Consider the following 15728-nt stretch of genomic DNA (forward strand, 5'->3'; position numbering starts at 1 on the left):
CCCGCATGATTTCGTGCACCGGGCCTCTAGTATATATATACAATTAAGGTACCTGCAAATAGTGACAGTTTTATTCTTCCTTTTTAAGTTGGATGTCTCTTATTGCTTTTTCTTGACTATTTGCTCTGGCTAGGACTTCCAATTCTATGTTGACTAAAAGTGCCAAGAGTGGACATCTTTGTTTTGTTCCTGACCTTAGACGATGTTAGCTGCCATATGGCCTTATTTTCTGTTCCCTCTATATCTACTTTATTGAGAGTTTTTTTTTTATCAGAAGTGAATGTTAAATTTTGTCAAGTGCTTTTTCTGCATTTGAGGTAATCATACGATTTTTATCCTTCGTTTTGTTAAGGTGGTGTATCACATTGATGGATTGAACCAACCTTGCATCCCTGGAATAAATCCTACTTGATCATAGTGTATGATCTTTGTAATACGTTATGGAATTCAGTTTGCTCATAATTTTGTTGAGGATTTTTGCATCTATGTTTACCAATCTCTTTCCCAGTAATTGGTCAGTTACTAGTAGACTTTCTATTTCTTAATGATTCAGTCATGGTATGGTGTATGTGTCTAGGAATTTATCCATTTCTTTTGTTTCTAATTTGTTGGCATTTATTTATTCATAGGCTTTTATGATCCTTTGTATTTTTGTGGTATCAGTTATAACATCTTTTTCGTTTCTGATTTTACTTACTTGATTTCTCATTTCGCCTCAGTGAGTCTAACAAAGGGCTTGTCAATTTTGTTTACAGTCCTAGGAGACCTGAAAATATAAGCCCTGCTGGCCACTTTTTGTGGGTGGCAGCCACAAAAATTACAGTGCCTGACAAGACTTTAAGTTCCTTTCTGGAAGATACCAGTGAGGTGAGGTAGAGGGAGAGTGCAAAGGTGGTACCTGTGGGCCTCCATCTTTGCAGAGTATTTCAGTAGGCCTCTAGATGCTGTTAAATCAGATGCCTTCTCCCCAGGCAGATGCTTCAAGATAAGCAAATAAGCCTGTTTCACAGAAAGTCTAGGTGCTTTTCTGTTGGCTGCCCCTGTGGTACACCCTGAGTGGGTGAGTCTGCTGGAACCCTATAAGAACTGCTTCTCAGCTGCTATAACCTTGTGGGTCTCAGCCCTCAGGTGCTGGTCTTAAAAGTTGGGGTGCTCAATGTGGGATTTAAACCTTTTGTTCCTCATGGAGCAGCTTGGGGTTTTGCGTTCCCTCCACTTTCTTACCACACCAGGGGTGAGGTTTGTGGTGAGATTGTCTCAGCCTCCCCTACCCACTTGGATATGGTTTTTTTCTTGTTTGCCTAATGCATAGGAATGCTAGTTTTGAGGTTACCTTCAGAGGAAATTGTTCCACTTGTAGCTGTTAATTTGGTGTGTTTGTGGGAGGAAGTGGGTCAGGATCTTCCTACATCGCCATCTTAAATGGGAACGCCTAGATGGGTTTTAATGTTAATCTCTCCTCTCACTTGGGAAAGTTATCAACCTCTGTGCCTCAGTTTCCTCATCACTGTTTACATAAACTATATTGGGAATTCAAGCAGCTACATCCCAGTTGTTATGAACAATGGGATAAAACTTAGCATGTAGTAAGCACTTAGGAATGATAAGCATCAATTAGATGATGATATAGATGCTAATAGATGAATTAGATGACACCTGAAGTTCACCATTGTCTTGCTGTGGGAGAGCTCTGAACCATGCCTGGACTGTGTATTAGGCCACTGTGTGGGGAGGTTCCTAAGGGTAGTCCTTTCTATCAGCATATTTGTGTTTTTAATGTTTTTTTATTAATCACTTCTGCTTATGGTTGATTCTTTCTTATGTGAATCTTAAGTTTAATGGCCCGGGGGCAGTTTGGGGGCTTTTTTTTTTTTGCAGTAAAGACTTTAATTTTATAAATCTAAGAAATAAATGAATAGGGATTAAACTAAAAGAAATGTCCCTCGTGAGCATACTATCCAGATGAGGTTAAACACTGATCTCATGTCTTAAGGCACCCTTGACCAGAAATGTATTGCAACTGCTCAGTAAAACATTCTGCAATGTAGGAAGTATTTTCCATCTGTGCTTGCATTGTAGTGGCCACTGGCGACGTGTGGCTATTGAGCACTTGAAATGTAGTTAGTGTGACTAAGGAACTGAATTTATTTATTTTAATTCATTTAAATAGCCACATGTATCTAGTGGCTATCAGGTCTATAGGATAATTAAGTAGTGATGTATTCTAAAGATTGAATGACTGCTTCAGGAATCATGTGGAACAAAGTCATTGTTTTTGTCATTTATAAGTCAGATAACACAAAAAAATGTTTTTAATCTGTTTTTATTGATTTGAGAGAGAGAAACATTGATCAGCTGCCTCCTGCATGGCCCCTACTGGGATGAGCCTGAAACCCAGGCATGTGCCCTAACGGGGAATTGAACCCCTGACCTCTCCATGCATGGGGCGAATTCCAACCAACAGAAGCACACCAACCAGGGCCTGAAATTTTTTTTCAAATAAGACTTTTATGCCTAGAAAAACAAAGCTCTCTGTAAAATTCTGGGATTCTTTTAAATATCTATCATTTGAAATTCAGCCCAGCAATCTGAGGTGTTTGTCTCTTAGTCTAACTATAAATGCTGATTAAATCAAGGCCTATCCTGAATATCATCATTTATCAGTCTTTGTCAATATCGTTCATTGTTTGTTCTGTAAATACATAGTGCGTGAATTATAGTGCATAAATTCTGCAAACAGTAGTAAATGTATTTCTAGCCCTGTATATGAAGTAATGATTCATATGAATCTGTCTCCCATAATTCTACTGATGCTTTCTCTTAGGAGAAAAGGAAATAAAGTACAAAGCTAAAGAGTGAATATTTGGTCATGCAGTGGTTTCATTATTGTTTCCCTAGGTAAATTGAAAGAATGGTCTTTGGTACTCTATGGCACCTCCGTGCAGCCATACTCACCAACCAACGAGTTTCCTAAAGTGGAACGTGTCCGCTACAGCCGAGTCGAAGACCCCACCGATGACTATGGTACAGAGGATTATGCAGGTGAGCTGGCTTCCACCAGGAACAAAGGCTAAGGAGGGATCTCTCATACATCATCCCACCATGCTGAGATAAACTTCTACCACATTCTGATGTATTTTCTTCATCATTCCTATCCCCCCAAATATTTGTGTGTGTGTGTGTATATATATATACTCATATTCAAATATCCATGTTTTTCTTCAAAGCTAAACCACACTATATAGAGAGTTTCCATATCCTTTTTTCCCCTTAAAATAAATATGCTTAGGACACATATTTAAAGGACAGCATAATTGTCCATCCTATGACTGTAATGTATTTAATCCGTAATCTGGTATGTGTAGTTTGCTTAGAGTTTTACACAAGTTTAAAAAAGGTTTGGATGAATATCATCATTTATCAGTTTGGTTGATATCTTTAATTGGTTTTTTATAATATAGTTCTATTCCGAGAATGACTGCATCTTACTGAATCAAAGGGATTAACCAGTTTTAGGGCTTCGATACGTTTTGTCACACTGCCTTCTAGATAAAGATGTACCAGTCTGCACTATGACCAGATGTGAGAGTGTTTATTGCACTCATCCTGGGAAAATTGAGTGGATAGAAAAAAAGAATACAATTTTTATAACTTTGACTGCTAGTATATCTAAACATTTTTTGTCTGTACAGGTCCTCAGATAACATCGTTTCATTCATTACATAACATTGATGAGCTGCTGTAGGAACTTAACTCTTACTTATATATAACCTAGCCTGTGGTAAAATTGGCTTCCTTACATGTCATTTTGCTGCAGTTCCAAGAATCTATCAACATTAAGTGAGGATTTAACTGTAGTTCTCTGAATTAAATACAACTGTCTTTTACCCATTATATTCAAAGTGGCAGCAATTTTCTTATCTATTTATAAGAATTCTTTGTATGTTATTGCCTCTCATACTGTCTCATATTTGCTGAAAAAATTTTCTCAATTATCACTTCTGAAATTTAGTGTCTGTGTTGTGTTTTAAAAAGAAATCTTTTAATTTTATATAGTGTTTTTCTTGTTGCTATTTTAGTGGAAAATATTACATATTTCCTATCTACTATAGGAAATCTACTGGCTGTTGCATATTTATCATATATCTGACCATTTTTGCTTAACTCTCTTACTAATTTCTCTTACAAATTTATATGTTTTAGAGTTGATTTTTCTGGGGCAATTCAGGTACTATGGCCATATCATCTGCATTTTTTTCTCCTTCCCAATGTATTTCTGATTCCTGTCTTGTTGCACTGGCTGACCTTTCTGGGCATGTTCCATTTTTCTGGGCTATAATATATAACACAATGTGCAGAGCTTCTTCTAATGAAAGACTGTTGGTAAATAGCAGTTTAGTGTACCTTTACAGGAGAAATATATTTTTCCTGCAACTCTCTGAAGTTCTTTTTTTAGATATTAATCACCTTAAAAGGATATCTTAAATGTATGTATTTCCTTCTATTCTAAACAGGTAATATCCCAGAGTCAATATTAAGCTTGGATAATTCAGTCCAATTCAACTAACCAGAGCTAGATTTCGTCTTATTTTGCTTAGAGCTTGTAACATTGCTATGCATATTGTCGCTAGTAAACCATTTTGTATTCTCTGATAGGAGAAAGTATATCCAAAACCATAAATGGAGCATAATAGTAACCTATTGCTATGTGCCTTATGGGATGTTTCTAATTCAAATTTTGGAAATGTTAAAATTCTGAACAGTTATACATACACTGTTGTGGTTTTTCTCATTACCTCCTCAAAATGTCCACGCTGGCACTTGTGAGAGAACAAAAACAATTATTTCATTATCACCCTGCAACCTAAAATGCTAATTTGCATCTGGGACAGTTTTAAATTATAAAAGAATCAGCACAGCATGTGAACTTACCATGCAGGGCCCTTTGGCACATATCAAGAATAAATGAGTTGTTGTTGTGGGGGGGTATTTTTTTGGGGGGGGTGGTAATTATAAAAATCATCTGGTGAATATTTAGGGCCACACGTGACTCCTTTTCTTTGGAGCTGGGATTTTTACCTTTCTAAAGAAGTCAGGCTGGCTAGAGACACAGATGGCATTAGCACAGCCAGATCCCTGTACTGTACATTGAATTCCAGGGAGCGTGGAACCCAGAGCTGCCTGAATGTCAACCCTTACATGGCGGAGACACCTTCTTCTTATGTACCAAAGCAGACAGCTAACCTGTCCCAAGTTGGACTGGCTATAGAATTTAACTAAGAGGTCAATTTTAAGGCTTTTAGGAAAATAGAGATTAACCACAAGAGTCATTTGACAGCATTTTTTATCAGAAATGTATTTAACAATGACTCATTTCCATTCATCTCTAGTAGATGACTTACTCTAAGTAGGAGACATGTATAAAAAAATCAGGACGTATGTTGATCCCAACTCTTCCAGCTGTCTGCTGCCGGGCAAGCCATTGTAACTCTTGGAAAATCTGTTTTCTCACCGGTAAAACGAGGGTGTTGACTACTAGATTTTTCTGAGTCATTCTTCCCCAGTTCTACCATTTCACGTTCCCATGATGCAGTAATTGTAATTGTAATCATAGCCTCATAATGATTAAAGGAGGCCACATTTCAACCAGTAAGTCCTTTTGATTAAAATGAAGTTTGGTTTAAAACATTTCTGGCACCACTGACATATAGTTTGTACATTTCAAGCATTATGTTTACTGCTAGTTAAAATCATAAGCATTTTCAGTGGGAAAGAGCTTGAAGATTATGAGACCAAATGTCCCAAAATATAGAGAACAAGGAAAAATGGAGTTAGTTCAGTAGAGCAAAATGTCTATAACTGTCCCTCATCATTAGAACGCTTTTTTCACCAATCACCAAATAGTTCCCTCTTTCTGGATTTTTTTTTCCTGACTGTATTCTTAATAGTTCTATACTGAAGAATACATAAGAAGAGAGATTGGGAACCTTCATCGCATTTTTAAAAGTAATATGTACTTTTCTTTTGTTAGGTTGCCCATTGGCCTGTGAGTAGGATGCAATTTTAAATCTATTATCCGTGCCTAAAGTACCCGCTTTGTAATCCAGGATTAGAAACCGATAAGCTTGTGCCAGGTGCCATAATGCTGTTCCTTGCTAGCTAAGGTATCTCAGAGGTATTCTGTGGCTTTAATGCTTGGAAAAGACAGGCAATCTGGTCCAAGCATTGAATAATCACTTTTTTTCTTTTTCTGTAAGTCCAACATTTTTTATTGTTTGCATGTTTAATTGTGATCAGGTTTTTTCCATTTACTACAGTGGCATTGTTCATTTGAATCCTGAAATACTTGTTAGCTCCCACAAGGCAGCCATACGTGCTTTGAAGAACTGGCCATGATTAGGATTTACATTCTTGATACTTGAGGTTTTCCCCCAAAAAGTCTCTGAGCTTACAGTCACTCTGAACATTATTCCTCCTTCTTAAACTTTCACTGCGTAAGAAAAAAACATTTTATACCAAATTCAAGGTAAAGCCAACCTACTTAAAATCATTTTTTTTCTAAATGTTGTTCTAATTTCTTCTGGAAAGGTCCCTGCGACCCTGAGTGCAGTGAGGTCGGCTGCGATGGGCCAGGACCAGACCACTGCAATGACTGTTTGCACTACTACTACAAGCTGAAAAACAACACCAGGTAAGAGAAAAGCCAAGTCACGAGCCCTCAGCATACCCAGGGAGTTCCCACAGGGCCTCTGCGGGCCAGGCATTATGAGTTCCCCATTAGGACGTAAAAGCACAGAAAACGTGCCGCTGTACAAGCCTGATACCCCCTTGTGTAATTCAAAATGGTGAAACTGATATCGAGTTACAAAGTGCAGAGAAAAAAGAATTGATTCATTTGAAATAGAGTGTTGAGGGAGAACGCTATAGATGCCCTGAACCACCAGAAAGATGAACGTGATTCTCTGCGGAACCCTGAAGAACACCAACATTTCTAGACGGAGGAAGAGAGGCTTCATTCAATTCGACATATACATGTGGTTAGAATCTACTTGCATCTCAGAGGAGGTATCAAGTCTCCAGAAAAGTTTCACCTAAGTAAAAGGCCTTACTTTATTATAACAGTTCACCATGTTTCATTATAGAGCAATCATGCATTGGCCATTTTTTTTCCCTAATTGGGACCTGTGCTTGATATTAAACAGGAAAGCCAGTATTCACAGTATTTTTGTTCAATCAAATAATGTTTGCTATTCTCCAGAATACAGATATTATTTGAAATGGCATGATATGTCAGTTCCACTGCCACCATAAAGTGAGTACGAGACAGTGTTCTAGCATTTTCCCTTCATGAAAATGCCAGTGCATGGGCCAAACGGGTGCTTTCCCACATGAGCAAATCCTCTGCGTGGCAAAGGTGCTGGTCCCCGCTCCTCACTCTTCTGCTCTGCTTTGACCCTTGGCCCCTGGATTCTGCCTCCAGCTCTGCAGATCTGTGTCTAAGGGCAGGGCCATGGAACAGTGGTTGTCCCAACAGAGGCCATGACTAACATCCCTGCCACCTGTCCCTTCAGGGAGCTGACTTGTGGCGACTCCACACTCCAGTCACCCCAACAGACACAGACATGTTCCAGTTTCCGTTCTTGCTGGAATTTAAATTCCTCAAAGGAAAGGCCCTGGCACCTCTGTCATCTCCTACACTTGTTAGCAAAATGCCTGCAATTCAATTGGTACTTGGTAAATAATTGTTGAATGAATAAATAAAGCCTTGTCCTTCAATCAAACATTTAAAAAAAATAAGTTCCTTGTTTATCATAAGCAACATAAATTTAAATATATTTATATTAAGACAATAGCATATAACCACCACCACCCACACACAATCCATGTGACAAACACACCAAATAGAAATAACCCCTTATGAGTAACCTTTATGCACAAAATCATGCTTCCCACATATTTTCCCCTTCAACTCAATGCCATAACCTTCCTTTTGAGACTCAATTTGTAACCATCATCCCCGTTAAAGAGCTAGAACACCTTACCTGGACTTGGTATTGTGTGACTGCTGCATCGGCACCCTACACAGGAAGACGCTGTAACCCACAGAACTGGGCCCTTTGGCCGTGGCGTTACTCGCCATCATGGTTTTAAAAGGGTTTTGAGACTGAGAACTGGTGATGCCACCCCTCTTTCTCATCGTTCCCCATGCAGGGTCTGTGTCTCCAGCTGCCCCGCGGGCCACTACCACGCCGACAAGAAGCGGTGCAGGAAGTGTCCTCCCAACTGTGAGTCCTGCTTTGGCAGCCACGGCGACCAGTGCCTGTCCTGCAAACATGGCTACTTCCTGAACGAAGAGACCAACAGCTGTGTCCCTCACTGCCCTGATGGATCATACCAGGACACCAGTGAGTTCATTTCAAATAGCTGGTTTTAGAGAACAAATGAAAGGTTTTCGTTTGAGTGACCGTGGGAGGAATATTCCTCCCTGTCAAATCTAGGCCTTGCTTAATATCAAGCAGGATCTAATCAGATTTTTAAAGAGAACAATTTAGAATTGTTTTATTAAAAGGCCTGTAACTAACTGTGTTGGGGGGTCCTCAAGCCCACACCCAGATTCAGTGACTTAGGCATCCCCACAAGACTCATCATATAGTTGTGCTTATGTGCTCAGTTATGATTAATTACAGCAAAAAAAAAAAAAATACAAAGTAAATCAGCAGAGGTAAAAGGTTCAAAGTCCATTGGAAACCAGGCCCAAAAAGTTCTAAGAGTTTTCTCCCAGTGGAGCCACACAGGACACATTTCGTTTCCCCATGGACAACATGAGTGAACTGTACTCCACAAGGGAACCTCCTTGGGACTCCGTGCTGTGGCTGTTACTGGAGTGTGGTCATGAAGGCACCCTCTGCCCCGCCCTTACCAAAATCCCCAGACTCCTATAAGGAAAGAAGGGGTTCAGTGTGGACCATACTGTTTATACAAACAGTTCAGGCATCTTGACTCACTCTCATCTGTTAGGGTGGTGGAAACCCTCCTGAAATCCAAGTTTGCAACCTTCTGAGTAGGCTTTCAGAAGACATTGACCAGGCCTGCTCTTTTCTGCACACTAACCAAAGAAACAGGGTGTGATACCAAAGAATACTTTTCAAACTTTAAAAAAACATGACCTTCATGTAAGTGAAGAATGAACACATGCCAAGGACTTACTTAACCCATTAATGCGTGAACCTGCAGGGAAACAAATGGGTTCAGAGACTGCCGGGGATTATAGGCCACTAGGAAAGGCAAAATAAAACCCGTTTGCTGAGTTAGAGACAAATGATTTCCGACATGGCCATCAATACAGCTAGAATGTTGGGGTTCTTTATTTCAAATGGACATATCATTTGCAAGTTTACCAAACAAAAAAATCTGCCAATTAGCATGTATTTCACAGAATTTGGGGACTAATTAACCATCAATTGTAAACAGACAAAAACTACATTCTCTAGAGAATTAAATGATCCTTGGGCATTCCTACCTCTTAGTGCCCTGAAAAGGGCTGCAGGTATCTTTTGCCTTATTTCTGAGTTCTCCATAATTTGTCTTAAGGGTATCACACCGTGGTGTAGTAGAGGTCATCAGACTAGTCCTAAAAGATGGGAGCCTGCCATTCCTTTCCCCGGCCGGAGGCATTGCTTTTCAACCTTGACATGGTGGTGTTGCCCCGCTTCATTAGTGGGATTTTTTTCATTGTTGGAAGTTAGGAAACCCTGCTTGGGAGAGAGAATGGGAAGAGGAGGGGAAAGGCTAATGAACTATGCAACTAAGAATTAAATGGACTGTAGTTCTCTTATCTGCAAAATGGTAGCTAACGCTAAGGTATTTGTCAGTGCTACAATTCCTACCCTAATTTGCTTTGCTAAAAAGTGAGAGCAAATGTTGACTGAGGGCTTTTCCTACAATTTTCTGCTCAAGTCCATGTGTACTACAGCATACATTGGAACATCTCCACATGCTTCTATGGAATCCAATTGACCAACTAATTTATAACCTTTTTGTTGTTTTTTAACAGAGAAAAATATTTGCCGGAAATGCAGTGAAAGCTGCAAGACATGTACTGACTCCCACAATTGTACAGAATGTAGGGATGGACTAAGGTAAGAAGGTGACGGTCTGTATAAGTAACAGCCCAGGGAGCGTCTCAGTATAAATAACCCTTTGCCATCACCCTTGAGTTGACTCCCATTTGCATTATCTCTACCATTATATGTGAAAAATTGGATGCCATCTTGGCTAAGGAAGGTTTATACACGAAATAAAATTCTCTTTAGAAAAGATGGCTCTGATACAAGTAAATAAAATGACCATTTCAGAGGCTTTCTTTGTACTTTTAAACAGGCAGTGCACCAGTCAAGGATTACTATTTAGGTAATACTGAGTTACATTTAATCCTCCTGATTCATTCCTTTATTATTTCTCGCCATATAGCCAGTCATTCTCTTATCTTAAGAACCTCAGGCTTGGTTCCATTATGCCATCGTCTGCATACAGATTTAACACCTAGAGATATTTTCCTTGAATGGATGACTTGCTCATGGCTAAAGCCAGATACAGCAGGTCCTGGGATAGCTCTGGCTTATATCAATTAGCCTATAGTAAAATTGATTTCATTATATACATTGTTTTGCTTAAAGTCACAGAACCTTTTGACAACATTAAGAGAGGACTTACTGTAGTTGATAGATTCTGTAGGAGAACAACATGCAGCTCAAATGAATTAGGTTGTCTCTAGGGTCAAACCATCCTATGTCGAGTGAGGAGCTGGACTCCGGGTTTGCACAACGCTAGAATTCTGCTGCACTGGATCCCTTTTTAAATGTTGATGGTATTTCTACTTCCACCTTTGATTAGAGGTGAAATAAGCAGGGTCAGGCAGGTAGTGCTTCACATTAGTAATATTGCAACAGCATTTTTACTTTTCATAAATGCATTCAGTGTTAGTTTGTTTAGCACCTTTCATCTCATGACAGTCTTGACAAATATCAGTCTAGTCAGCCTAATTCCTTTTGGAGAAGGGGCAGATTGGTATAATAAGAAAAAGAAGGAAGACAGATGAGGACTCACCCACCCCTGCTGTTTATCGGCTGTGTGACCTTGGCTGAGTCACTTAGCCACTCTGAGCTTCAATTTTCTCATCTATAAAATGGTGATAACCCCTGTGTTCTGGCTTATGATAAGGATTAACTATGATGCCATTTACAAAGCACTTAGTCCAGTATCTGACACATAATTGGTCCAGGAGAAACAAAAGATTTTTTTAAGATTAAGAAACATAAGCTAACCAGTGCTCTCCAATAGAAATGAGAGCCACATGTTAATTTTAAATGTGCCTGTAGCCACATAAAATGAAATAAAATATTTTTATAAAATCATTTAACATGTAATCAGTATAGAAGACTTTTAGTAAAGATATTTTACTTTTGTTGTTGTACAAAGTCTTAGAAATATGGTATGTATTTTACCCCTAAACCACATCTCAATTCAAACAATAATTTTTTTATCTGTATTTAGATTTTATAAAATTTAGTTGAAGTAGCCGAGTTGTTCCATTCCAAACATACTCAAAATTTTGCCAATAACTGAACTAAGTGCTAATTTGTAAAATTTAGAATTCCATTCCTTAGCCACACTAGGAGCTCCAGTGCTTGAGCAGGGGGGAACAGCACAGGTCTAACCTCGCTGGTTCATCATGGACAGAACTCAGGTGTGCAGGACCAGCTCCATTAACCAGGCCATCCCTGAGGCTGGAAGCAGCAGAAGGCTTCAGGATTCACAGTGATGCCCTCTGCTGCACCTCCCACTTAGTTCATTCCCTTCTCACACAGTGCTGCCTCTGTCTCCAGCTGGGTGAATGCCAACCTCAGAAGTAATGTCCTTTATTAGAAAAACTAGGCAGCTTTTAAAACTTGGATACAATTTTTGGTGGTACTATTTCCTCCCACAAAAAGATCCATTTGATGCATTGTTCTTTTTTCCAGCTCTACAGAAAGGGGAGGAATATTCTTTTAAACATTTTTTAAATCCTCACCTAGGATTTTCTTTAATTGATTTTAGTGAGAAACATTAATCGGTTGCCTCCTATACAAGCTCCAACCTGGAATCAAACCCACAACCAACCTTTGGGTATACAGGATGATGCTCCAACCAACTGAGCCACCTGGCCAGGGCAGAAGGAATATTCTTTTTAAATGACAGCTCTCTGGCCAATGAGGTTATCTGTGAATGGAGAACACTTTCAGTTTGCTGCTGTCATTGAGGCTCTCTGTATTTTCCTTAGGGGCTTCTGAGTTGACCATTTTGCTCAAGACCTGTAAATTTTTACAGAGTGGCTAAGAACAAACATGGAAAAATATCTCTGCATAAAATACGGAAGGGAATGGATTAAAATGTTAACAGGACTGTTTGGGATTCTTTTTCATCTACTTTGGTTTTTTCCAGATTTATTGATGGAAATAAATTTTACTTTGTAAAATTAGTGTAATACATATACATACAGCAAAGTCAAATAAGATGTGAATTGGAGCAATGTGTGAAGAGTTTAAGAAAAGAGAACCTATTTGACCCTGTTGCTTAGATACACTTCTTCAGTATCCTCTATTTGGTGACATATGATTACATCTTCTCCCTGGTTCCAGTCACACTTTAGTTATTATGAGTAATATCTGTATATTGGATAGTGAAAATTCTATTAATTTATTTTGAATTTTCAGAATCCATCTGTAGACTATGAGAAAGACCATAGCTGAGAGAATTTAGGAGAGTGAAAAAATATAGAGTCCTTATTCAATATTCTAGCAATTCATTCGACACTAAGTGTGCTAGGTGGAAAAAAGGTGGAACAGATTATCTCTAGAAAAACTAAATAGTAATATAATTTAGTAATATAACTAAGAAAAGTTCAGATGTTTGGGGAAGCAGCAGTATAGGTAGGTAATTGAGCTAAATTATTCATTAGAGTTTAAATCAAGAAATAGAGGCAAAGTGTATTAAAATTCTGTTGTGGGAACCAGTAAGAACTAAAATCAGAAAAACTTAAAAATAAAAAAATCTACTCCTGGGAGTTTAGGTAGGAATGGTTGTGCCCTCTAATTCAATTATAATTCATTTACTGTGTGTTCCTACTGCATTTATAATTACAAAACAACTTTTAAATATATTATGTAGTAGGTCTGGATATCAGGAAATAGTTAGGCACATTATTAGGTAATGCGATTGTTTTGTCCATAAAATACTTTTTAAAACCTCTGGGTTGTAAGATGTATCAGCCAGTCTAACAGCTCAGAGGACTGTCCCCAAAGCCTGCAGCACATGCATATGATACAGACATCATTATAATAAGGCACAGAGAGGGAAAAATGGAAGGCACAAGGGCTAGTTCCCTGCTTTGGAGCTTTGCCAAATCCACAGGTCTCGGGGCGGGGCGGGGGGGGGGGTGTTGGTGGTGATGGTGGGAACTGTGTTTGTTACATATAGAATTGGGAGTCATTACCTCATTGCCTTGATCACAGCACTCTATGTCCTCAGCCTGCAGGGATCCCGGTGTTCCATCACCTGTGAGGACGGACAGTACTTCAACGGCCAGGACTGTCAGCCCTGTCACCGCTTCTGCGCCACCTGTGCTGGTACCTTCTCCCCCAGTCTTTGTGTTTATTCCTCTGGCTCTGGTTTGGCTTTTGTTTGTTTGTTTTTAGCTGTCACTCATGCAGATCCACTTGATATATGTTTCTCCAGCTGTTACTCTGAAAATATCTCTTCCAGTAATCATGCATATATTCTCATCGAAAGTCAGACCTCAGCATCCTATCCTCATTGAGAAACCTGAATACCCCAGTGATATCTCCTTCTCTTTCCAAAGATTTGATACTTTTGGAAAACAGGGGTGTGCTTTTTTCCAGACTGTAAGAAAAAGCAAAAGTATTAAATTATAACTCTTAAAATTATGTTAATGGCATTTTCACAAACTGTGGGAGAAGCAGCCCATCATGCAACTGCTTCTGAGGTTTTCTGTTCCCTGTGTTTGTCTTGCTTTGAAGGGGCGGGTGCTGATGGGTGCATTAACTGCACGGAGGGCTACGTCATGGAGGATGGGAGATGTGTGCAGAGCTGTAGTATCAGCTATTACTTTGACCACTCTTCGGAGAATGGATACAAATCCTGCAAAAAGTAAGTGGATCTGCCCCTCAAGCCCTGGCATTTGGTTACCAGGTTCCTTATTTGACTGCCTTTGTAAATAATATGAAACTTAGAATCATTAATAAAATTAGGTTTGAACATTTACCTATGGAAACTGCCCTGCAGCTTTAAGCCAGTTTATCTTTTATTTACATATATAGATTGCCTCAGGAGTACTTTAAAATCACACTGTCCACCTGCTAAGGTTTTCTTTAATGTTGCCAAACCTTATTTTTTAAGATTATTTTAAGAAAAGATTTTTGTGTCATCTTCAAAGAGAGATTAAGTTTAAGGCAGTAAGAGGTGGATAGTAGTAAACACATCTTTTCCTGTGTCTGATGTGTGAAAGGATGATAAATTCTACATTTGCCCCATAGATGTGACACCAGCTGTTTGACGTGCAATGGTCCAGGGTTCAAGAACTGTACGAGCTGTCCCAGTGGGTATCTCCTAGACTTAGGAATGTGTCAGATGGGAACCATCTGCAAAGACGGTGAGTACAATTGCTCATTGTCATCTTCGGAAAAAAAGATGTGATCTTTCTACTTTAAGGCCTAACAATATATTTCCTTAAAGAAACTCTCAGGCATGCATTAGACAGGCTGGGCCTGATAGAGCGCTGGCATTCATTCATCTTGAACTTATGCCTTCAGCTGGTTTTGTTTTTGGTTTGGGGGATATATTTAATTGCAAGAAGGAATAAATCACCTACAGTCCCACTGGCTAAGAATCATCAGTTAACTTGTTCTAATTAATAAAGTTTACTTTTTTTAAATATTTTATTGATTTTCTACAGAGAGGAAGGGAGACGGATAGAGAGTTAGAAACATCGATGAGAGAGAGACACCGATCAGCTGCCTCCTGCACACTCCCCACTGGGGATGTGCCCGCAACCAAGGTACATGCCCTTGACCAGAATCGAACCTGGGACCCTTGAGTCCGCAGGCCGACGCTCTATCCACTGAGCCAAACCGGTTAGGGCAAAAACTTTACTTTTTAAAACTTTAGAGTTTTGGATGCATAGCAACATTGAGCAGAAAGTTCCCATGTGTCCCCTGAACCTCAAGCATAAACAGAGCCTCCTCCATTATCAATATCCCACACCAGAGTGGTGCATTTGTTACAGCTGATGAACCTACATTGACAACATTATCACCAAAGTTTACATTAGGGTTCACTCTTGGCGTTGTATGTTCTATGGATTTGGACAAATGTATATTGATGTTTAGCTACCATTTAGTATCATACAGGACAGTTTCACTGCCCTAAAGATCTATACTCCGCCTATTCTTCCTTCTCCCCTTACCTCTGGAAACCACTAATATTTTGTTGTTGGTTTCTAATCCGCACCTGAGGATATTTTTCCATTGATTAGAGAGTGGAAGAGAGAGGGAAAGACAGACAGAAAAATTGATGTGAGAGAAACACATCAATTGGTTGCCTCCTGCATGCGCCCTGACCAAGGCCCAGGCTGGGGAGAGCCTACAACCAAGGTACATGCCCTTGACCGGAAT

General features: G+C 39.3%; 1 protein-coding gene across 4 annotated transcripts in view; it reads left to right on the forward strand.

Annotated features, from left to right (window-relative positions):
• PCSK5 (proprotein convertase subtilisin/kexin type 5) overlaps nucleotides 1–15728 on the forward strand; it is a 278331-nt gene that overhangs the window by 252511 nt on the left and 10092 nt on the right. For 3 of the 4 annotated variants that reach the window (XM_006086818.3, XM_023752385.1, XM_023752387.1), the window contains exons 14-20: nucleotides 2899–3042; nucleotides 6589–6691; nucleotides 8212–8405; nucleotides 10055–10139; nucleotides 13567–13664; nucleotides 14076–14205; nucleotides 14592–14707. In XM_006086818.3, the coding sequence (XP_006086880.1) occupies nucleotides 2899–3042; nucleotides 6589–6691; nucleotides 8212–8405; nucleotides 10055–10139; nucleotides 13567–13664; nucleotides 14076–14205; nucleotides 14592–14707 (870 nt within the window). The other variant, XM_023752386.1, reaches the window with a different exon arrangement.

The sequence above is a fragment of the Myotis lucifugus genome, unplaced genomic scaffold (assembly GCF_000147115.1).
Source record: "Myotis lucifugus unplaced genomic scaffold, Myoluc2.0 scaffold_31, whole genome shotgun sequence".
NCBI classification, from domain to species: Eukaryota; Metazoa; Chordata; class Mammalia; order Chiroptera; family Vespertilionidae; genus Myotis; species Myotis lucifugus.